Source organism: Furipterus horrens, unplaced genomic scaffold (assembly GCF_987537825.1).
Source record: "Furipterus horrens unplaced genomic scaffold, mFurHor1.1.pri manual_scaffold_8, whole genome shotgun sequence".
NCBI classification, from domain to species: domain Eukaryota; kingdom Metazoa; phylum Chordata; class Mammalia; order Chiroptera; family Furipteridae; genus Furipterus; species Furipterus horrens.
The window spans coordinates 13173582-13197500 of record NW_028327178.1 but is presented as its reverse complement, the minus strand read 5'-3'; the positions used below and the strand labels follow the sequence as shown (position 1 = coordinate 13197500).

At 35.9% G+C, this 23919-nt stretch overlaps 1 protein-coding gene across 5 annotated transcripts in view; it reads right to left on the bottom strand.

The window, feature by feature from the left end:
* TCF4 (transcription factor 4) overlaps positions 1-23919 on the bottom strand; it is a 333046-nt gene that overhangs the window by 94572 nt on the left and 214555 nt on the right. For all 5 annotated transcript variants that reach the window (XM_090285469.1, XM_090285468.1, XM_090285471.1 and 2 more), the window contains exon 8: positions 23701-23750. In XM_090285469.1, the coding sequence (XP_090141595.1) occupies positions 23701-23750 (50 nt within the window). The remainder of the gene's footprint in view (positions 1-23700; positions 23751-23919) is intronic.

Sequence of the window (23919 nt, the reverse complement as noted above, 5' to 3'; positions counted from 1 at the left end):
AGAAGTTATACTACATATTTCTGTTTAAGTCACTGAACACCTACATTTTTAAAATATAATACTTGCTTACTTCTATAATGTTGTTCCCCTTTGTCTAGCATAGCTCAGTTAGCTAAACTGTACACCCCACCAAAAAACAGAGATAGTCACAGGTATACAGTGATAACGTAATGGGAACAAGCAAACCGCTGAACTAAATATCCACCTTAGGTACATATCTCATCAAAAAATTCTGGTAATAAAACAGCTAACTGATACATGTATATGACATACAACTTAAAGAATATACAATTGCGTGCACTTGTTTAATCTTCATAACAGTACTCAATGACAGGTATTATTATTCCTACTCTAAAGAGAATTAAGGCGCAAAGACCCTTAGATGACATTCCGCAGACCACAAAGTTACTGAGACTGAGCAAAATTATCAGATACCGAGGGCTTCAACTTGAGGGCCAGGCCTGTCTGTATGACCTTCACCAACTTGCTACTCTACAGCAGAGTGACAGTGGCCAAGTCATCTTACAGGTTTGAGTTTTAGTTCCCTCATCTTACCAGAAGCATTTCTTTTGAGGCATAAAGAAGAAGGGCCCTACTTCAGCATCTCCGCGGCATGTTACAAATGAGAGAGCACTTCCTGGTCCCTCCTCTTCTGTTTCCTCTAAGCATGAGTGCCTTCAAGGGCAGCGGGAAAACAATCTCCACCTAAAACAGACTTCGGTAACAGAAGCCTACTAACAGGTAAAAATATATAAAAGTACAGCACCATGCTGAAGTTTTCCCTACCAGGCAAAGCCATCAAATCACACAACTTTCTGGAGTACACACCACTCTGGCATGAGCAGCATGTATGTACTTATAATTTCTGTTGATGCTTTAGTATCCAAGTCTGTGATCTTATATTTAAACGTAAACGAAAAGTAAATTTTCCTCAGTCAGAGAAAGGAGGTCATCTAAGCTACACTTATCCACTGAAATCAGGACATATTACTGAGTTTAATTTGTTCAGGAGCTAAACAACTGGAGTTTTTTACTCTCCAGTAGGAGTCGCTATAATCAAAAACTTTAATTCTTAAGCTAAATTAATGGTGGTTTTTAGTTAGTAAATGCACACACGTGGATTGCTACATGAAAAAAATGATAAACTTATACCTAAGAAGAGATTATGTTTAATATCCATCTTAAACTATACATTTAAAAACGGCAACGACAAAACCCTTTATTAAGTATGAGCTCACTACATTAAAAAAAAGGTTTGATTGTGAAAAAGAGGGTGCAGACACACACACACACACAGTAAAAATAATTTTCCTCATGGCCATGACTAGGAACAGCCTTGCAATCTAGGTAGTAAACACACACAAACTTCCTGTATGTGCACTCCTACATTTCTTTGTGTTGAGAGCTTTAGAATCTAAACCACATTCTCTTAATAAGCTAGCAAGAAGCTTTTTACTTAAAAAAGTTAATTATTTTTCAATTGGAACCCTAATCATCTTAAACTATTTTTTTTGAAAATACACATATACCTGTATACCTGGAGAATATACTTATCTCATATAAATACACCTGCCAGATAAATATAAAATATTTATTTGAAGTAAATCTATATAACATGAAGAACTGAAAGAAAACACAAATCATCTCAATCTTCTCAGTGGCATAAGCTTATTTCTCTTGGCACCATTTAGATATTATCAGGAATAATAGTAGTATGTATTTGTATGATTCAAATACAAACAAGTTTGGTTTGGACGATGCTTTTATCACAGAAGAGTACCAAAATATCAGTACAGACTGTGAAATCCAATTTCTACTTGTGGTTTTATCAGTAACTTCCTATTTTTATCTTGAATTGGCTACTTTTATGTGACCTAAGTTCATATGTAGACATCCAAATGGTTTATCAGATGATCAAATACTTATTTCCTTTCTGGCTTGTCAGATGGCTTATAGTCATATTGATTATAATGTAATTCACGTTGATTACTAAGGTAAGCAATGGGGGCGATTTTTTTAACCACACTTGTTCTATAAATATTTGACTTTTACCCTTCTGTGGCAGTATTTTTCTTCAAAAGAAAGAGGAGGTTTTTCATTTTGCTTTATAAGGTATTATAAAAACTCGCCTACACATATTGTTTTGGTGACATTACAGGAACATGCAAAATAAATGTAAAAAATAGGTTCCCAAATTCTTGTATCCAGTTTGATCTTTTTTGAGTCATTCTCCCACTTTTTTACATATTTTCTTATTTCTATGGGGAAAAATACAGTGGGTATGTCATTGCCCACATGAGCCTAATCTGAAATGCAACAAGCCAGAGCTATAATATGTCAATTCCTTACCACCTGGGGAACATGTATCTGGCATGCAGGGTCTGCTACAGTGAAATAGTAAGTTGCAAGACCAGAATATATACATGTGTATGTTTGATTGTAATGGAAACTCCATGCACGACTCAAAGTGAAGTTCACTTCTTCCTTCCTCAATTTCAGGCAAAGATCTGTAATTGCAAAAGTCATAAATCTATTCTATTACCACATCCCTCAAATATCAAATGAAATTAGAAAAAGATAATGCAATGACACTTCTGACAACTAAGAGAGATATTTTAGTTAAGGAGAAAATACTTTATTATGTTTCTATTTTTCCCCAGGACATTAATCTCTTTCTCCTGGGGTAAGTGGAATGTTACTCAGGGAAAAAAAATTTTCCTTTACCCTAACCCAGTGTAATCCATAACCAGTCTCCAAGTTTGATACAAAAACAAACCATGTCTATTTTGGTACAATGAGGAAGCATCACACTGGACAATATAAACACAGAGAGGGAGGAAGCTGACTCAGACCGCTGCACTTCCTAGATGAAGAGAGCTAGCAGGCTCACCACAGTCACCTGAACAGAATGAAATAAGATGACAACTGCTTTTTCCATCGAATTGATGCACGTGTAGAAATGAATTCCCGAAAAAGGGGAAATACTGGGTATGCTTGTTTGCCTGGATCAAGGGTTCCATTTGAGAAACTTTTGACAAAGTGGATTGATGAAGCAGATTGGAATCTGGGCACAGGATGTACACAATTTTTAAAATTTTGTGAATAAACACTGGGCTTCCCAAAGCATTGCTCAGTGATCAAAGGGAAATGTAATATCACAATGAAAATCATTTTGATTCTAAATAGGATAATTGTCTAGGATTTGTTAACCCCCTTTGGGGTGGGAATTCTAACAATTTCCTGAGGTTTCTAACTGTTGATTACATGTAATTGTTTGACATCCTTGAGCAAGTAGAACAATAAATTGCTGAGCAGAGAACAAACAGTTTTCAAATACTTTAATGACAATCTCTGATAAACACCCAGAATAAAAGGAGTTGGTAAAAAGAATGAAAAATAAATAAATTTTAAAATGGAAGTGAATGACCACATAAAATTATCATCCTATGCACAACCGTTATTGAAGTGCCTTTTTGAAATTCCTATTTTATCAAGTTTCTGTCCAAAATATGTTTTTGTGAAACTGGAAACCAGTCACTCTGAGAAAGAATTGATGGTATTTCAAGGAGAGAGGAGAGGAGGATGTAAGTTCCCTCAAAGTCGATCCAGTGTAAAGCTTAAGCTGGTCATTGGCCCATTTCTGACATAAAAGTTGTTTTCTTTCATTCAAAATGACCTTACATTTTTAACTACTTAGTTTTAAAAATAAAGGAGCGCTTCATTCTGTTCATCATAAGCACTTAAGTATTAACCTGCCCATAAGCACAGAGACAGACAACCATGAAGAGACAGACGGACAACCTTTGCATCATCATCCCCTAGGAGACAAAGGCTCACTGCACATCCCATGAGTAACCTATAAGAAATTGCTTTAAAAGGGGTAAGTTGCAATTAAGAAAAATTCTGGGCTTCTACTAAAGAAAATCAAAATAAAGTCATCAGCTTTAGTATTGCTTGACAAAACTTTGATATTGATAAATTTTGGCTTCTAATATTAGGCCTGCCCAATCAGGTATAATGTGAGGAACACCCAAAAGTCTAATGGCAGTAATGGTCTTACTTGTACTCATTTGTGGTTGGGCAAAAACAGACTTAAAAGAATGTCTTCCTAATCATAACTAGCATTACCGTTAAACAGTGCTGAACTGCCAACCCAGAGCTGTCCGATGAGAGGCATGAGAGTTGCCTCTATTGGTTTGACAAAGGTATTTGTTTCCCCAAATGTCAGCATTCCACCTTCTTTGAACATGATTGTCAAATGCATTCTGAACACAAAACAACCTAAAAATTGCTTAATATAAATGAAAATCCCAAAGAGATCAACTTTCTTCATCACTAGTTGGACATTTCCTTTACTTGTGGAGCGTGATGTGTTTTCTATCATACATTCAGAGCCTGCAAGTCATGTTCTCTACAGGGTTTGGGTGCTTACCTACTTAGTGCCACCATATAGAAAGTGTGCTGTGGGCAAGGAGAGGGTCAGAAACTCACTAAACATAGGAGTTCCTCACGCCATATCCATGTGGTACATGGGAGGTGTCCTTCCAACTTGCTAGCAATATTAACCTTTAAGTGATGAACTTCACATACTTTTGGAAATAAATATATGTACACTTCGAAAATATAAAATTATTGTGCCAATAAGGCTTTCTCAGAGTCAAGCATTTCTGTAGAGCAATTATTAGTGCAATTATTAAGCAAATTACTATATTTAATAATTATTAAGCATGAAAAAGTAAAAATAAGTTATATAATGTCTAATCACTGTGGTGTATGCTTGAAACTAATATAATATTGTCCATCAATTGAAATAGAAAAATAAAAAATGATTTAAAGTTTTGAAACTAAATTAAATTGTCTTTTTTTTTTGTTTTCTTAATGACTTTCCAAAGAGGTAAAGTTTCTGATTCGTGAACCAAGTAAGAACGTGGGGATGAAATCTATCCCCGTTATCTGTCCTCTTGGCTTCATTAGATAAGGAGTATAATGTTAAGGTCAGACTTCTAGATGTTAGCTTAAGTTCTGGCTTAATTTCTAACTAGCTCCCTAAGCCTGGGTGTGTTCTGGTTTTATCCAAATCTCAGTTTCTTTATAAATAAATGTTTCAATTAAGTAACAGGTTTTTTCCCCTATCTTTGAGATTCTCTGTGTGTTTTTTTTTTTAATTATAATGAGATGTCTCTGGACAACCAATCCTTGAAAATATAACAAAAAATCAGAAGTCGTTTCTGCAGTTAAACAAGCGAAAGCTCACCTACAGGAAGAGGTAGGTACGCAGAAGCTGCTAGCCGGCAGCGCACTGGAAGCCCTGGGGCCTCACTTCACCTGCCCGCTCTGCGCCACTCAGCTGTCCAGAGTGTAGTCCTGCCGTTACTTCCCCATTAGAACCACTTTGGAATGTAGAATTCTCCGGCACGGTTCAATGCTGTCAACTGTTGCTAAATAAATCATGTACCTACTTTGTTGTCACACACAGTATCCATTTTTAAGGAGCAGAGATTATGATTTAACTTCCTCTGCTCCACCTTCTCACAATGGGATATGTACATAATAGGAGCTCAATCATACTTTGCTCATTGAGTGAATGAGGAACAAAATAGAGATTTATTTCCTTCCTTCCCACAATGACAGAAATCATCAGGTGGAACATATTATTATACAAAAATTTTCAAATAGAGCTATAGCTATTATATACTGATAAAACACACATACACATACTATGATGAAGTGTTCTCCTAGTTTTCATATGTTCCAGTTTTTGTTTTAATGAGCCTGGCCTTCCCCTCTCCTGGATTATAAACTGCTGAAGACGAGGGATGGACCAAGTTTTATTTGCTGGACTGGCTAACAGTATATTCACTTACATATACACTTCATAGGAGGGGACTTGGAGGCTCTATTTGTCTTCCTTTCTCCCATATAGTGTGACTATGTTCTCAAGGGAATAATTAATAGCACCAACAACACATAAGAATGGATACATGCACATCCCTTTTGAGAGCTGATACTGTTCTGCCACTCAGTTTGTGTGAGGCAGACTTCTGTCCATCTCATATATACTTTAATTCTTCTTGATAGGGTCTCCCCGCTACTTACTGAATCTATATTCTACTTAAAAAATTCAATTTTAGAAACATGTTCTTGGAGGGACAACATATGCTCCTATGGCTAGACATGATTTCCTAATGACGTGGAGAAAAACAAAAGAAAGAAGCAGGTGCTTTCCATGGCATTTCCACATATTTAACTTTTTGTTGTTGTTGTTATGCTTTCCAACACATTCCGTTTAAGTAGAATTTAGGCACTACCGGGGGGGGGGGGGGCGGGACAACGTAAAAATAAAGATGTTACTTTGTTTCATTGTTAACAAAAATACTCTGATAACAAAGAAACACCTACTATTACAGTAAATCCTGTCATTGATTTCATTTCTGTGTTATATATTATTGTTATCATAGACTGTGTGATTATATCAATTGTGGGATTTTTAAGGGTCACAGTCTCTATATTTATTTGTCCACCAGGTGGATCAATGGTACTGGCCCCATAAAATGAACTCTTGCTTGGACAACTACTTGTAGCCATGAATATCTGTACATAAATTTTCACAATGGCAGGAACTTTGGTCCAGTGCTTTGCACCCTCTGGGACGTCTGGCATGGAGTAGGTGTGCAATAAATATTTGCTGAGTTTTAAAATTTCACACTTGAGCCTTAAATCTGACTGCATGCTAAATAAGTATGTGATGATATAAGATCATCAATCTCTTCCCACAAGTTCTGGATGATATCAGGGGTCTTTAACCACAGGGGAACTATAGACCCCTTCTGACAATCTGATAGAAATGATACACTCTGTTTTTGGTGACTCTGTAATTATGTATTTGATGATTGGAATTTTGGTGACTAGAATTCTAAGAAAAAGGCAGTTACATTTTGTATAGAGTGGTTTGAAATATATTTGAGATCTGTATATGCAGAAGCTCTATCTTTCTATGAAACAAGCTTAATGTGTCAGGCTTACACAAAATTTACTAAGTATAATAACAAATAGTTAATACACTTTCAATATCCTTAAATAAGAAGAAATTCTGTCTGAAAGCAATATTAAAATAATATCATTTTAGTTGTTCATATCTTTTTTAAAGCTTCCTAACTTATTGAGAGCATCACAGAGACACCTGGTAGCAATGCAATAGTTAAGACTCTGTCTGGGTTTCCTTTAAAATTCCCAATTTTCAGATGTTTGTACAAAAATTGACAGAATTTTAAATTTGCTATAGAGTTGTCTGTAGAGATGCAAATTTCACTTATCTCTCTTTTCATATTCTTTTCTTCCTAAAAAATAAAAACTGCTAAGTCATTATGAATCATATAGTGCATGAAAATACTGTTTTAATACTTGAGATGTTTTATCTTTATTATCAATGGTTCTTGACCCCAGTAATGCAAAAGTTAAAAAAAAAAAAAAAGGGAAGACCTCAACTCACCTCCACTTTTCCTAATATACCTTAACTTCTTTGAGTAGAGTGCTTTGTTTTAAATGTGGCCCAATGATTGACATTTAAAACCAAAAATCTCAGTAAGTGGCTACAATGTTGTGCCATGTAAGTAAACTCAGCACGTTACCCTACTGTGTAACGCATTTAGTCCGGACTCTGGAATCTCAACTGTGATTATCCATTTTGTTGTTTTCAAGACTGCGAGTTCCCAGCAAAGTTGGAAGGCTGACTGAGCTTATTTTCCAGCGAACATAGTTTCTGCTTTCTGTTGAGTTGGGAGCACAGCTGTGCAAAGTGGTTTCACTGAACCAAGGGATGTCATAGAATAACCAGCTCGAAACTTTGTCCAAGTTCACGAGCTACAAAATGCATAATAATTATATGAACTCCTCCAAAACCACGACCACTGGCGTGACTTTTAAACTGGATCTGTGTCAAGTAGTATGGATTTATGCTGACCTGGAGGGTATTTTTTTCTTTGACTTTATCCAATTTACACAGCAACGGACAAGGTCTGAGCTTAATTTCATTTTCCATACAGTAACTCACATACTATTTGTGTTTCATAAATGAAATGGTAATAGTTGAGCTAGAGCCTAAACTCAATTCAAATAAAACCATAATATTAAGAGCATTATCTTTTTTTTAAAAAAAGCAGCTTCATTTTGTAAAAGCATTATTCATAATAATAAAAAAAATGTAACGTCCTAAATCATATTTCACATACTTTAAAACACCCTGAAATAATTTGTATTATTAACACTAAATCTTGTATTTAGAATTGAGTCTTCAGAGTAAATGCCCCATTTAGTATATTTTGATGACTTATCATAGAAGAAAAAGATCTGCTCTCACATCTAGTGAAAATCTCCAATTCCACATTTCCAAGGTAAATAAAAACTGATCCTTAATTTTAAGTATTCAAATCTATGGGCTCAGGTACTTAGCCTAGACAAGAAATTCATCTAAAAAAATGAAATAGTATGAACTCTGGATACTTAAAATGAATTTCAAATGGAAGTGAACAGTGCCTTCACTTTTCTAGAAGCTAGAACATATAGTTCAAAATAATTTTAAAAATAACATACTAGTAATTTGAGTTATTGAGTTGATTTCATAAATTATGACTGGCATAGTTTGGAATTAAAATTATTAATTGTTCAGAAGTGCCTGTTCTAGAGAGCATCTTAATCCTAAAAGTCACAACTTAGCAATACCTTTCTTCAGTGGCTAAGAGGCACATAATTTCCATTGTCAAAGATACTTATTTAAATGGGTTAATATCCAAATATATACTGACAAAATATTCAGATCTTACTTCTCAAACATAGGGGTAGAAGGAAGTTTTGGCAAACTGGTACTATATCTTAAACTTAACTACAAAATAAATTCTTAGAAATTAAAAATAATGTCTTAGAAGCCAGAAGAGGACCTGATTTAGCCACTGAATGCTGTGTGATGCTCTTGCTGAATGACAAGAACAGAACACGCACATCACTGCAGAGAGTGTGTGGCCACAATTGTGGGACTGACACCCAGGGAAACCTGTCCTTAATTTATCCCGTCGTGTGTAGATTTGGCAAGGATCTCTAAAAATCATTTACATACCATATGCCCTGAATTACCTAGGCACAATGGCTGTGGATAAATATGATGTTTCAGGTCTGACTGTTTTCATCCTTTTATAAATTTTGCAGCTTTCATTTCATTTTTCTCTTTGCTAAATCAATATTGTGTGCTGAAAATGACTGTCTTGCTAAATCAATGAGTAGTTCATTGTGCCTTGTGATTAGAAACAAACAAAAAAGGAATCTGAGGTAGGAGACCAGGATGCATTATTCCTCCTATGTAAGAATCGAATAAAGGAAATCAGCTTCTTATGCTTTGGGTGCATTTTAACCTTTGTCTCTTTACTAAGCACATACATACAAGGCATTAGACAATTAAAAGAGACAGAAATCAGCTAATATAACTTCTGTGGGACACAAATACTAGTTAGCAAGTTTTCATGTTTAAAAGGGATTCCTGAAATTAGACTCTTGGTAATTCTTATTATTTGCTCCTCTTATAATTAAAAGCCATTAGCATTGTCCTGGGCCTTAGTTTCCCTCTTTCCACCAAACTGCTGTTAATACAAACATGGTCATACTTGTCCCGATTCTCAAACTAAATTTTACATCATATTGATAAAAAATGTATACTTAAACCAAAAAGATCAATAGCCTAAAAAAGGCTTGGAGCAGAACTATGTACATATTTTTTGTTGTGTACTATAAATTTGACTGTATAAACTTCCAATTAAAAATGACATTCACACTATCACTTTTGATAGAATTCTGCACAGTAGGAATACTCATTAATGCAGGGTAATACAGTGTGATAAGCAGCTTAGACATCAAAATAGAAAAAAATATGCCAGTTGGTCTACTCTTTACATGAGTAAAATAAAACTAAAAAAAAAAAAAAATACCTGAGGAATTAATTAAAAAGAACACTTATTGGCATATGTATTTTTTAACTATGTTATATCAAGAACATCTTTTCTCTAGCCGGTTTCTGTGGCAGAGATCTAAATCTTAGCACAAAAAAGAAACCACATCCATCCTTTTAGTTGATGATAATACATTAAATGCATTACAATAGTCAAATGGAATAAAACGCAATTTAAGTAATTTTATTTACCTTACAATTACCCTCCTAAATAAAATGTGTGTATACATCATATTACATATATTCTTAAAGAATACATTATACATATATATGTACCCACACATATATTTTTTACCATTTAATATGAAGTATGAGAAATGTCTGGATTCTTTTCAGCATTAATAAAAGAGAGACAAAAGCCCGTCAGCTACAAAGTGTGTGCACATGGGTCATTTTTTGGTCTTTAACTGGAAAATACAAAGTGGTCAAGTTAATTTTCAGCTGTTTGTTAAAGTGTCAAAGGAGGTGTGTCCCTATACTAGCAGAGAAGTAAGTAAAAGGCAATGCAATAATTTCAGAATACTATCGAGTAATTTGCTTTCTTTGAGGGGAAAAAAAAAGAAAGAAGCCACCACTCGAAAGCCAGCAATGAAAGGGTTAACAGACATATGCTGTATAATTAGGAGATGCATTAATGATTATGAATAGTAAATGATTTGGTGCAAAGAAAAAAATTTTAGTCAAAGGGACATGTACCTATCTTACATGTTTATTAGTAACTGTATATAACTAGAGAATTCTGCTATTAAGAATCTTGCATTATTGGTGTAAATACTTCCAAGGGTACATCAAATTGTAATCTTTCATACGACATCCATCAAACCAGGCTGGAGATTTTGACAAACATTAAACACAGTAAGGAGGCAATTATGTATGCATGATTTAATCTGCAACTAATTAATATGCAAATTTATTCATATGTTAGTTACTAAATTAAAAATGCAAAGAAGCCCTTATGGTGATTCTCGAAATTTTGCACAAACAGAACATTTAAAATGTAAGAAAAATGAAGTTTTCCAGAAATCTATAACACACTTACTCTCCACAGAACCTGTTGCACTAAGAAGACTCAAAAATATGTGTTTAAATACTAGATAATAATTTAAAAGGTGTGCTAATTTTATGTGAGAATGTGGGAACAGAAAGGTTAATCAGCATTCTCCCAAACTCTTAAGAGATACACTCTAATTACCAGACAAATGGTATTCTATTTCCAAGCTTCCTTCCCTGCTTTTAGGGTTGTCAGAAGTTGGTCATCCTACTGATACCCTGGACAAATGGTCAGGGGAATAAACAGTATTTAAAAGCAACTAGATATATTGAAAATTCTAGGGTAACTTGGAGACCATTTGGTGTTCACTAAACATACAATTCACTCCTCAAGATGGCAACTCGCTCTTTTCGCCTTTGGGGAAAGCTCTTTGCAAACAGAGGAATGGGAGGGAAATCTTGAGGGAGACTAGAAATTCTCCCAAACTGTCTTCCAAATGAATCTTCAAATAAATTAATGTGACTAACCCAAGAGCAACAACCTCCCAAAAAAGCAGAAGGTAATTTCATCAGAATACAATCTGGCTATTTTAGCCCTGCATTTTCCAGACAGTCCAAAACTGATTTGAATCTTTGATGGGTAGGTGAGGGAGTGGAGCAGTGATAATTGAGAAATATCTTCTGGTACCGCTCTAGGCGGGAGCATCCATTCACAGGGCATATATAGTATCCTTTGGCTCTACCGCCTTCTGCAAGAATCCGATTTCCCTGCGACACCCTCGTGATCAGCAGCAAGATTTTGTGGGGACCACCTCTCAGCTCATTACCTTTTCCATCGAAGTCCGACGGCCATGGACATAGTCCCTGAAGCTGGCACTTACAACAGCTGTAGTGGCCTCAAGAAATCAACACAAGTCAACTGCATGAGGAAGCACAATAACAGATCTACGGCTCTTCCCAGGACTCTGAACTCTCACCCACGTTTGAAAAAAAAAGAATCGCCATCAGTCTCATCGCTGCCAAGTGACACACAGAAAGGAAGTTAACCATTGGCTGTTACTTGCACTCACAGTCTGACTCTGATCTCCCAGCTTCCCTTAGCCGGTTCTGATGCCAAGCGGACTACAGCTTGCCCATTTCATTTCAGCCACGGCAGCCAAAAAAAGCACTGCCCCAGCGTGCAACGACAAGCAGTCTGTTTTGATATTAGTACCTCAGTATGCGATGTAAGAGTCAGATGTCCCTAAACTACGTGCTCCCCTGAGGGACACTGTCCTGGCCTTCCTTGGCCAAAAAAATAAAAATAAATAAAATAAATAAATAAATGGTGAGTGTGCCACAAATCCTCAGCTTTGAAAGCACAGGGGGAAGGAACGCACCATCCTCGGGACCTAGACAGAAATGGCGAAGGGAGAGGGAACCTTTTCTGGGGGGAGGACTCACGCCTTCCAATTCCACCTGCGCATCTACCCAGAAATGTGAACACATATTCTAGCCACTCCCTGCCACCGGCATACATGAGCATGAACTGAATTACAGCAGAAAAGGAGCCTTAGCAGGCTCTAGTGAGTAAACATAAGGTTTTCTTCTTTTTCTTTCATGAAAGAAAGGAGACTATTTGAGGTTGCGAAGAGCAGATTTTTTTTTTTTTTTCATTGACCCTCAGAGAGGGAGGAAGGTGGTAGGAAACCCCCCGCCCCCCTTCTGTTTCCCAGCACATTCTGATTTCTTTTCTGAATGCACGGAATCAGACTCTAACCTGCTTGAACCTCTGAATGTGCCGGGCAACAATCTCGCTCCTTTCAACATTAACATATCACGCTTTTTACGATTCCAATGAGGCACCAGCAGGTGAAAATCTCAATTTCTGGGCATTTCAGGAATCTGAGAGCAGCCGAGGCGTCTTTAAATTTTACAGATGACTCAATTTTTGTAGTGACCAGAACTGAACATAAAGCTTTTAAAAGCTTAAATGTACACATTTATGCATTCATTACACAGTGTTAAATCTAATTTGTTCTTTTTGCTGTCACAGGAAGCACATGTTTAAAGCAATCTGTTTCCTCATGTGAATGCTTTCCTGTCTGTTTTAAAAAAAATTGCGACACACTTTACCCTGAGTAACCAAGAGGTGATCATAAATATCCCTAAATAGCATTAAACAGATATGAAAGACATTAACACTTTCAGAATGCCAAAGTAGTATTAAAAAAATTCTAACAGATGCTCCTAGGTCAAAAAGTGAAATGTGTGTTTCCTGCAAAAACACTCTCATCAGAGTTATAAGTGAACTGTGAGTGGAGAAGTGAGGTGTTGCTGAACAAACGAGGATCCTTTTGGGGAGGAACAGCAGTCCATCGCCAAAGTGTGCTTGCTGCACAAGCCAAGTTTAAATGGAAGTTTGACGAAAACCAATGTCCTCTGTAATCCACAAGGTGGCAATGACTACAGACCAGGGGCGGCTCCTCCGGATCTATCTGGCTTCCCAGGGCAAGATTCTGTTTGTGAACCGAAGCCTCGGTCCCTGCTCTGGGTCATGAGGAAGACGTCCAGCCCCAAACGACCTTTCCCGAGAAACCCAATGTGGCGTCTAGTTTTTCTGGAAATTAAAAAAGGCTGAGAAAAGACATCCGGAGTAGAATATAGAGACCATGCTCATTCTTCCCCACCCCTTTTGCCAGATGGTTTTTTTTTTCCCCTTAAATGCAAGAGTTAAGTAATCAGCTCTTATAAAAAAAAAATTGTTTTAAGTTTCCCACAGCTGACAAGCAAAAATACTTTTATGACTTCAGCAATGGCACTGAGAAAAAACACATTACAAGGCGGCAAAGGCCAGAATCCAGCAATTCTTTGACTTTACCCTTAAAACATCTGTATAAATATTCCTGTTTAATGTTAGAAATTTACCTAAACAGTCCTAAACAAATCGAACTCTGTTTTACATTATAAGAAAAACACACTGCCACATGCGCCCACCTAGTCAACTCATCTTCATCTTGCCGGACGCATTAAACCCCAGGCCTAACCTTTAAAAAAATTTTTTTCTGAGGGTACCAGAGGCAGCCCTGTCGAGCGGACACGCGTATCACCGGGAGGACCCAGCTCTGGCCAGTCACAGAACAACACTGCTAGAATATGACAGCAAAGCATGAGCCTCCTTATCACTTAGAGGCGGAGTGAGTTAGGCATGAACCAACTACTGGCAGAGGGAATCACAGTCTGAGGAGTTTTGTCATCTTGGACTGAGGTCCCCTTTCAAAAGAAGGGAGATGGAGTCCATAGGTCGAACACCAACTCTGCAGAGTGAGAGTCTAATGATTAAAAAGAAGCTGACTAGACATCTTGGCCTGACAGACACACAGTGAAGACAGGGATACATAAAGCACTTGCAAGATTTCTTAATTTCTGTAAAACCAAGTGGTCTTTATTAGGTAGAATTCCTCTGCACGCAATGTGAGACCCTCGTCTTAGTTTCTGCTCTGCTACTAACTACTCTAGTAAGCTATATATTAAATTTTTCTCCAATGCCAGAAGGAAGGAAGTTACCTTGCTGCTAATGTTAATTAACATTGCCAGTGGTTATCATTATCATCACTAGCTGTTACCATTTCTTGGCTTTTTACAATGCGATAGGACTATTCTAAACACACAATATATACAGTATTTTGTCATTTATTCATCACAATCTCCTTAAGAGGTTTGTATATTTTCTTTGTTTTTTCAGGGAAGAATTTAAGGATATTATATCATGTGCCCAAAGCCACATAGCTAATAAGGGATTCGGCCAACCAAAAATGAGGCTGATCAGATTCCACGCTCTTAATCAGTGGACCAGACTGTCTCTATTCCAGAAACGCTATCCTGGGCTGTCCAGTCTTTCTAATGGATCTGCCTCATGGGTGGAAGTTGTACATTTTAACTAGTGCACTACTTGGGGGTACTGAGACCCATTCCAGAGTGAGCTGAAACTTCCGAATATTTAATTCATTCTAGATCGTTAAATACATGCTCAATGAACAACAACCAGGATGCAGAGAACTTTTTGGTCTGCAGAGTATTCTGAATAGTGATAAGAAACAGAGCATCATGAATAATAACACAGAAATTTTTGAGACTAACGATCCAGGTCTCCATATCACCCCTGCACTTTACTAGCTGTGTGACCTCGAACATGATTCTCCATCACTCTGTGTCCCCAGTTCCTGAGCCATAAAAAACAGTAGTACATTTCATAGGATATTTGTCGGACTAAATGAGTTAATATATGCAAAGTGTTCAGTGTCTGGCACAGAGAAGACTCTATGTTAAGGGTGTGTTTTTAGCACACCAACATCATCTCATTAAGCAGGCACTACTTATACCTAATTTGTGGACCCTGAAATCAGCGTGTGACCTCACGAAGGCCGCTGGGTGAGAATATAGAGAATATTAGACATGAAATTAGGAAGATGTCTCTATTTCTAGTGCACTGTTATTTCTCTCCTACTTTACAACTTTTATTGCTATATTCATTCATTGGAAATATATTTCAAAGTAATATGATAAGGCAATGAGATGTTTATAAAGCAAGGCCCTTGACTTCTTCAAGGTAGTTACAGAAGAGGACTAAAAGACAAAGAATTCTTGGGTTATACTGTGTGTTAGCTTATTTTTTTATTGCACAACTGTCTCAAAAGGCCAGACTTTGTGCTCTTTAAAATGCTAAGGCCATTCCTACAAAGTGGGACAGGAATGAGGCAACAATGCAGATTTCCTTAACATGAAGAACTTTCGTTTTGAAACTTCATGATTTAAATAACGGGTATGTGGAAGAGAGAGAAATATTCAATGATACCTGGTATATCTAGTTTTTAGTTTAGTTGAAAATATTTTGAATGAGTATAAATGAAGAAAGAGATGAATAAATGAATGAATGAGTGAATACTTATGAAAATGCACTTTTTCCCGCTGGGTGCTCCCAGTTTATTATAGGGTTCCACTTATCAGCTAGATTGTAGATGATATTTATTAAAGGGAAAACAAAATTTTGTTTCATAGATAAAATAACTACTTTTGGGGGTTTGAATAATTATAAGTAAAATACCTACTGGGGTTTGAATTTTGTAATTTCAACTATATATGTTCATAATAAGTATGCTTAATTCTGTTTTCTTTTGCCTAGCACTATCAGTTAAGCTACAAATTATATGTGGCAATGTCTTGTATACATCTAAAAATAAAATTCATACAGAGGCACTATATGAGGAACCCATAGACTTTGGTAATAAAATTTCACTCATGAAGCATATGTCTTAGTATTAAATGCCAGAATTTGTACCTTTTTATTACAAAACAATACTTTCAAACAGTTCAATAGTTACAGAAATAGGTTTATTTCCTATTTAGCCTAATGACTGAAAAAATTCAAATAGATTTAACAACTCTTAATCACTCGGCCATGAACATTCTTTTAAAAACCTCAGCTTCAGCAGTCATGAGAAATGAGTTTAGTACTGCTACATTCTTAGACAAATTTTATTTTCAGCCCATCTGCTAACATCTCAAGTTCTTACGACTTTCTTATGATAAAGTCCCACTTTTTTATACTCTACCTATTATTGAATTATTTTGTGCTACAAGTTTGTTTCATAATGAGCAAGCCAGAAGCTATTATTGTAGCCTGGGTTAATACACCTGTGAAACACCCAAATTCCCCAGACAGGGTTACTTGAAAACATTAATGCTAAGAATCAGCTACCTGCTTGAAACTGCTTTCGCATAGCAGCTAATGATATAATGATATACTGTGCCAATCGGTAGAATGAAGCCATTGCAATATTACTGTAAGTATAATCCAGGAGGCATATTTAGAGTGATATGTGTTGGGAGGTAGGAGGCCGCTGTACACAGCTAGGCACTCATTCTCAGATAATACCAAAATAATTGTTTCAAAACAGCATTTTTCTAAAATGGTGACAGCAAGTGGTAACAGTGGCAGTTTTTATATGTATGTGTGAGGAATGGACCGCAAGGGTCATTTCTCTGGAGAAAATGGAAGTCTTTCTAATAGAAGTCCATGCTTCACAAAGGAAATGCCTTTTCATTATTGTCACTGCAGACACAACTGAATTCTAGCAATGAACCCAAAAATTTTCTTTACAATTTGCAATATGAAGGGGACTTCAGCAGAAAATGTCCCTAGTCTTCTGTTCCACTGAACACGCAAAATAAATTTAGTGAAATTTAATATACATACAGATCCTCTTTTGGTTACTCTAGAAGTAAATGCTGATATGTCATATTACAACCCTAGTAGCATATTTATGATTAATTAATTCCTCAGATGCTAAAGTAAGATGACAGAGACAATAGTGGGTATCATTAAAAACACAAATATAATTATTAAAGTGTTTGTTTCAAAATCTAATTGGCGCACTGTTTCAGAACTGAAACATAAACTTCTCACCAAAACCTAGATCATATTTCCACCCTGAAATTCTACCCAAGGCCGAATCTTCTGCACTACCTTCATTTCTCTGAAGAGGGAGCATGAGCTCAAGCAGAACGTAAAACTCCCCAGCGCTGCACCTCTGCAACAGCTGCAACTTAAAAAAATGGGAAGCATTCACATGCTGCTGTTTCGAGATAAAATAATCGAGTATTTAAAACTACACATTTTGCACTGCATTTCATAAAAGCTCTTATTCCTTTAAAATCTGCAAACACACTTGTGCACACGAACACAGCCTGGGAGCGTTGGGATGAAGGCTGAGAATCTCATGCTATTTCTCGAAATGCAACATTACATTCAGTTCAATAATTCAGTGCAATTTCTTTTTAAAAAAGAACAACAAGAAAACAAAGCTCGCGTCTGTCAACAGCCTGACAATTTAATCTTCTCAAGGAAATAAACTTCGCTATTTTTGAAGGGACACTTCATTCCTTTTAGGATTATTGCTACATATTACGATAGAATCTTATTTAGTCCTCCAAATTCTAACTTTATTACTCTCAAACAAAAACTGAAACCAGGAAATACACATTGGAAATGCAGAAATTGTTAATGATTGGGGGGGGGGTGAGAAAAAATTTGCTATGTTAGAAAATAAAAATGGATGTTTCAATCAATGAAATCTAAGTTTACAAAATGGTAGTCAACCAAATATTAAGCCAACCATCTATATTATTCCAGAAACATTAAATAAATTCACAGAGGCAGAATAAGGTTTTATAATTTCAGAACATATTCAAGCCCTGTTACAATTCTCTCTCAAGGTAAAGCAGCCTTAGAGCAGCTTCTTAGATTTCTGAATAATTAAACCACTCAGGTGGAGTTCAAGACTTCACCCCAAAATATACTCTTCAGTGAAAGTGATAAAATAAGGTCCAAAGTGAGAATTCATTACACTAAATGCTATTATTCCAAAATTCTAATAAAAATAGAGAAATTTTTAGCAAACTCCTGAGAGATTACAATGCTTAATGGTATATATGTTGTATATTTGCATGAATCTTGCATGCTTTTGAAATAATTTTCATGCAAAAAGAAAGCCCTATGAAAATTTAAATGCAGAGTTCTCCTGTATTTGTTTCATAACCAGCCATTCATAAAAAGCATACCTTTAAACTGCAGTGAAGAGGATAAGATTGGTTTTCTAAGAAACAATGAATATGCTAAACTTTTGAAGCCCTTGGTTTACTCAATCCAGTATTAACTGCACAAAATAATAAATACTCTATGGTGAATATTTTGTCAAATTTCAAGGTGTTCCCCAGCGTCACAGTACGCACTCTGTGTAAATTGTGTAAATGATACATTTTTCCTATTTGGGATGATTTAATTGCATTATCCTTGAACCTTCTTCCTGTCTATTCACTGTTATAATTAGTAAGCACAAGTTTAATATCCACACTTCATATTTTAATATCTTGAATTGAAAAATGGGCATACTAGGTTTAAAGCTGAATATTTTAATGGAGATACCTACAGTTCTGTTTTTTCACAAAGTATCTACCTCTCCAGGAATGAACCTTGAACAGGCTCCTCCTTTTATATGTCATCACACAACTGGCTAGCTACTTCTGGACTTTTCTACTCAGGATGGAGCCCAGGTGACCGGCAGCTCATTTTAAACTTAATAGAAATTTCATTTGAACAAATATTGTACTATCACTGAAGTTAAAATTTCGTTGACATGATAAAGCATCTTGTGATTTCCTTATTATCAGTTTCAAAAGTGATGGGGGAACTTATGCACTTTAAGTACTGAGTTTTTTGATCATACATAATTTCTGGGCCTCTAATAAGGAAAAAAGAATTTACCAACGTCTCTTTTAAATTGTGATTTCTTCATGCGTTTGAGAAAAAAAGTTTATTTTACAAAAATGCTTCAGGTATGAACTCAACATCACATTTGAACTACGAAGGGTTTTATATAATGAAAAACACACAAAACAATCAATGTCATCAGTACTGGCCATCTCTCCCTGATACTTCTTCTAATAATCTCCTCTGTCAAAGGAAGCCTCATCGAAATTTTCCGATTTTATTTTATTTAGAATTCTTTCCTTATGAAAATTGCTAAACCTGGTATCTCATACACATTGAGATTTTGTTTTTCAAACCCACATAATGGATTTGAAACTCATGTTTCAAATTTTCTTGGAGGTTCCAAATTTTATTTTAGAATATTTATGATAGTAGAGATTATTTTTCTTAACATTTGTTTATCCAAAATGATCTCTTACCACTTAATACAAAGCTTGGAAGATCCTCCTGAATTTCAAACCAAAAAACAAACACACAAACAAACAAACACCAAACACTGCAATTTAACATAGAAAACAGACTTGACTGAAATGTGCAGTGTGGATAAAAGATTATTAGTATACGAGAGATCAGAAATTCTTTCTAAGGATAAAACTTCTTATTTCCAGAGAACTCTGAAGTTCTAAGGAATTCAGCTCAGCATGGTAGTAAATTCCCTGAAGTTTCAAAACTAGATTAGTAGTGGAGACAGATTCCACCTATGTTTGAAGTAAAATGATTGTAGTTAATAATAGTTTCTGATAAAATATACATCCTTTTGAAACATTCCAAATTATAATAAAATGAAAGTTTTAGCTTTTTACATATCAGTGGGATAAAGAACATTTCTGAAAGGTGGTGGATGTCTTTGTGTCCAGAAAAAAATTTTTTTAATTACACAATTTTTTTTTCTTTCTAGATTTTAACATTTCTCTGTAAATCTCTAAGAATCATGGATCATTTTTCCAAAAAATGTGATTTACAGTGGTTTATTTTTTTCTGCATAAATTCACGATTTAATATGTACGATTATTAGGTTATGCAAAGATAAGAAACTTGCTGGAAAGAGCAGTAAATATAAAAATACTAAATTTAAGATGATAAATGATTTTAAAAAGAAAACCAAGATGTCAAAATCAAACAAACAAGAAGTTCACAAGCAGAATCAAGAAATTAGCTAAGAAAAATAAATTCTGGCATCAACTAAAGACAAAGCTTTATTACTAAATTCTCATCACCAGATAAGGGCTACAAGAAATTGGCATGTGACTGAAAAGAGCAACATACTAAAACTTGAACAGAGAGCATGAAAATGTTCTGCTGTGCTAACAGGGCTCTTGTGGGCAATTAGAGTTGTCATTTCACACAGCCTTTCCTTAAAAAAAAAAAAAAAAAAAAAATCCCTCTGGCCCTAACTATAGGCCTCTCTGTTCTCCAGAGGGACAGACTTCCTCCCCTCCACCGTGCCTGTGCCATAAATCCTGCAGGATGGCTCTTCCTCTGTCCTGTCACTGTCATGCCTCTGCAGTGACCTGAGGTCTCTAGATGTGGCACGCAGGACACACACACAGTCCAGGCCCCTGCCAGCAGCACGCCCCGACGCTGGGCCAGGCTCATGTGCTCTCTCTCTCCCACAGAAGCTGCCGCAGTGGCAAACGCAGGGCCAGGCAAGCCCCTCACTCTCATGCTCCTGGATCCCTGGGAAGATCCAGCCTCAGGACCGCAGAGACCAGCCTCAGCAACACAGTCCTGTCACAAGTAATATCTGGTTACAGATGTTACAGTTTACATTTCCTTTGTTTTACGTTAAGGAAGAGAAAAGACCCATTTTGAAAAAAAAAACAAAAAACTGAGTTGACACAACAGATTGTGACAGATTTATTACTATTTATCATGGTAAATATGTATGGAAGGAAACACACAACTGTCTTTAGTCATAATCACTCCAAAAGAAACCTTTTATTACCCACGATTGTTTGTTATTTGTTATGAAAGTCTTCATACATGTGAAGCAACTTTTAGAGGTATCTCTTATCAAATAAATATTCACAATTTTATTTGGGCTTAAAAAAATAGTAAGACTAGCAGAGATCTAAAAATGCAGAAATTAGATCTGCTGGGGCAAAAGTCTTACAGTGTAGTGTCTCTTAAAGACCATCTCTTTGGGTCAAAATAAAATATGTATTTTGTGTGGTGGTAACGCATGCAATCAATAAATACAACAAAACCAATGTAAACTAAGTTAAACTGCAATTTAAACAGAGCCGAGATTTTTTTTAAAGTAATGACACTAAATAGATGAATGAATTCTAAAAATTAACCAAACTAGCTAATTCTTCTTGAATACAACAGAAAATCAAAAACAAAAAGGAAAAAATTTCCATTTCAATAGAATTTCCTTCCTTGTCTTTCCCAAAAGGGGCCCTATTTACCAACCTGTTCTATAAGGACCATTAAGACATTTAGCCAAGATACACTTTCTATGAAGAGTAAATCCTGAACTGACCACCAAAAACCAAAAATTAAATAATGCAAACTAAGTTTCCAATTCTAGGTTTATTCATAAGGGAAAATACTTTAATATTTCTGAACATGTGACAACATATCAGCACACATGTATTGTCTTCATAGCAAAGAAAAAACTACACCAGTGAAATTTTCTATAGTGGCCAGTTCCCTCCAGGGAAATACTTAAAAATTTACAATGAATTATGAGAAATTGTCGTTGACAATGAATAAGCAGATAGATAATATCCAATGCCACACAAAAGCACCCCTTATAAACTGCAGATTTCTACATTACTTTAGTATTGGAAAAAAAAACAAACTAAAAGTATTTGAATATGAGGCATAAATAAGGCACTGCAGCTTTAAGTTCTGCATGGCTTTTACAGCACAGAGCTGTTCTATCATTTCAGAACATTCGAAGGTTCACTTACTGTATTTAATACTGTCCGTATTAGGTTCAGGCATGTTTAAAATGTAAACAGCTGTGAGGACTATATCATTTCAAGTTGTCATAAAAGCTATTAAAAGCTAAAGTTTCATCTACATTAAATCCACCACAAACTTCAAGCTTAAAATATGCTTATAAAAACCTGAGAAGAAATTAGTCAATTTCAGTACAACATAGAAAAATCAAAAAATAAACCACTCAGTACATTTTTAAGTGACTTACTGGTAGTCCAAAGTGACTATTTTATATGCCATTGGCAGTTGTATTTACAAAACATTTTTCTATATTTATGGATAATTTTGTGATGTCTCTTCAACATTACCACGTCTACGATAATCAGCATACAAAATGTTTTTTTCTGATAAGGCTTATTCTGATATATTTATTTAAAAATATTTTAGATGAACTGAACTGAACTGAAATCAAGTCAAATACACAGGTGTTTGTGTTAATCTAACAGCGCATGTACAAAAAACTATTAATCTTCTAATTTATTAAAAATAAATTAAAACTAACATGTACTCATTGATTAGTAATATATTTTCAGAAATCTAACATAATTTGATTTTAGAGTATGACAACCTACAATAGGCCCATTATCATTCTTTTCAAAGTATACTAGTGTTCTACAGAACAGAGAATTAAATTAAAATATCTATCTCATGGAAAAGAAAGAAGAATGGAAAATAAGAGAAAGGAAGGAGTACACAAGAACTGAAGAACTCCTATTTTAATTCTATATGAGGAGAAAATTATTAGTAATAGACCAGTTCTAAATAAAATGTCCAGGACCTCAAATTTGAAAATACAATATATATTAAGAATTGAAAATAAGATACTGTGTATTTTGTTGTGATCACAAACACTGTTTGCTACGCTGGGGACTGGAGGGACCTCAGTCTCCCCTGCACATAGCTCCAGCTCTAAAAAACACCCAGAATGCTTTTGGTTACAGCTGGATTCTTCTTGTCACCTGGTATTCCAGATACAAATGGCTACCGAAGCAGGTATCTTGCAGTCTTTATTCAGTAACCTCTCTAGAAAATAGAGACATTCTCTCTGCACTCTGGGCTGAAACCCATGTAAATTTTTCCTAAATCCTCTCCACAAATCTCCTTTCACATGCAAATCCATAAATCATCATAATACTGACAAAGAATGTAACCAACACATGAAACTAATACTCATTCTCTTGAAAGCTCTCCACAGGTAAAACTCCTGGCACTTCAGGCACCTTTTCAAGGCTCCCTTCAGAGCTTAACCTGCTGAATATCCATCCCACACAACCACAGAGTCTTCCAGAATATGCCAGTGATCACTCCAGTGGGGGTCAGGGGCAGGTCATCCTTTCCTCGTCCCCATTCTGGACAGACATGCTGCTCTGGCCCACGGAACCTCATTTAGTCCAATAGCCCCCACATCTCACAAAACAGAACGAAATAAACACTATGCTGAGCCGAAACAAGCAGTACTTACTGAAGACGGCAAACCTGGAGGAACTTTTCGAACTTTCTTTGTCTGGACCTCTGAAAGAGAACGAAGAGGCCGTGAGCTCCCTGCAGGCCCATTTCCCCAACTAAAGCAGATCAGACCACGAAGCCGTTTAGATTAGACCAGATTTTGTTGAATCGTGACTTTAGCGAAATGTCAGTGCCATGACCACCTTTTATTCTGGCAGAAATCAAATGCTGCCTT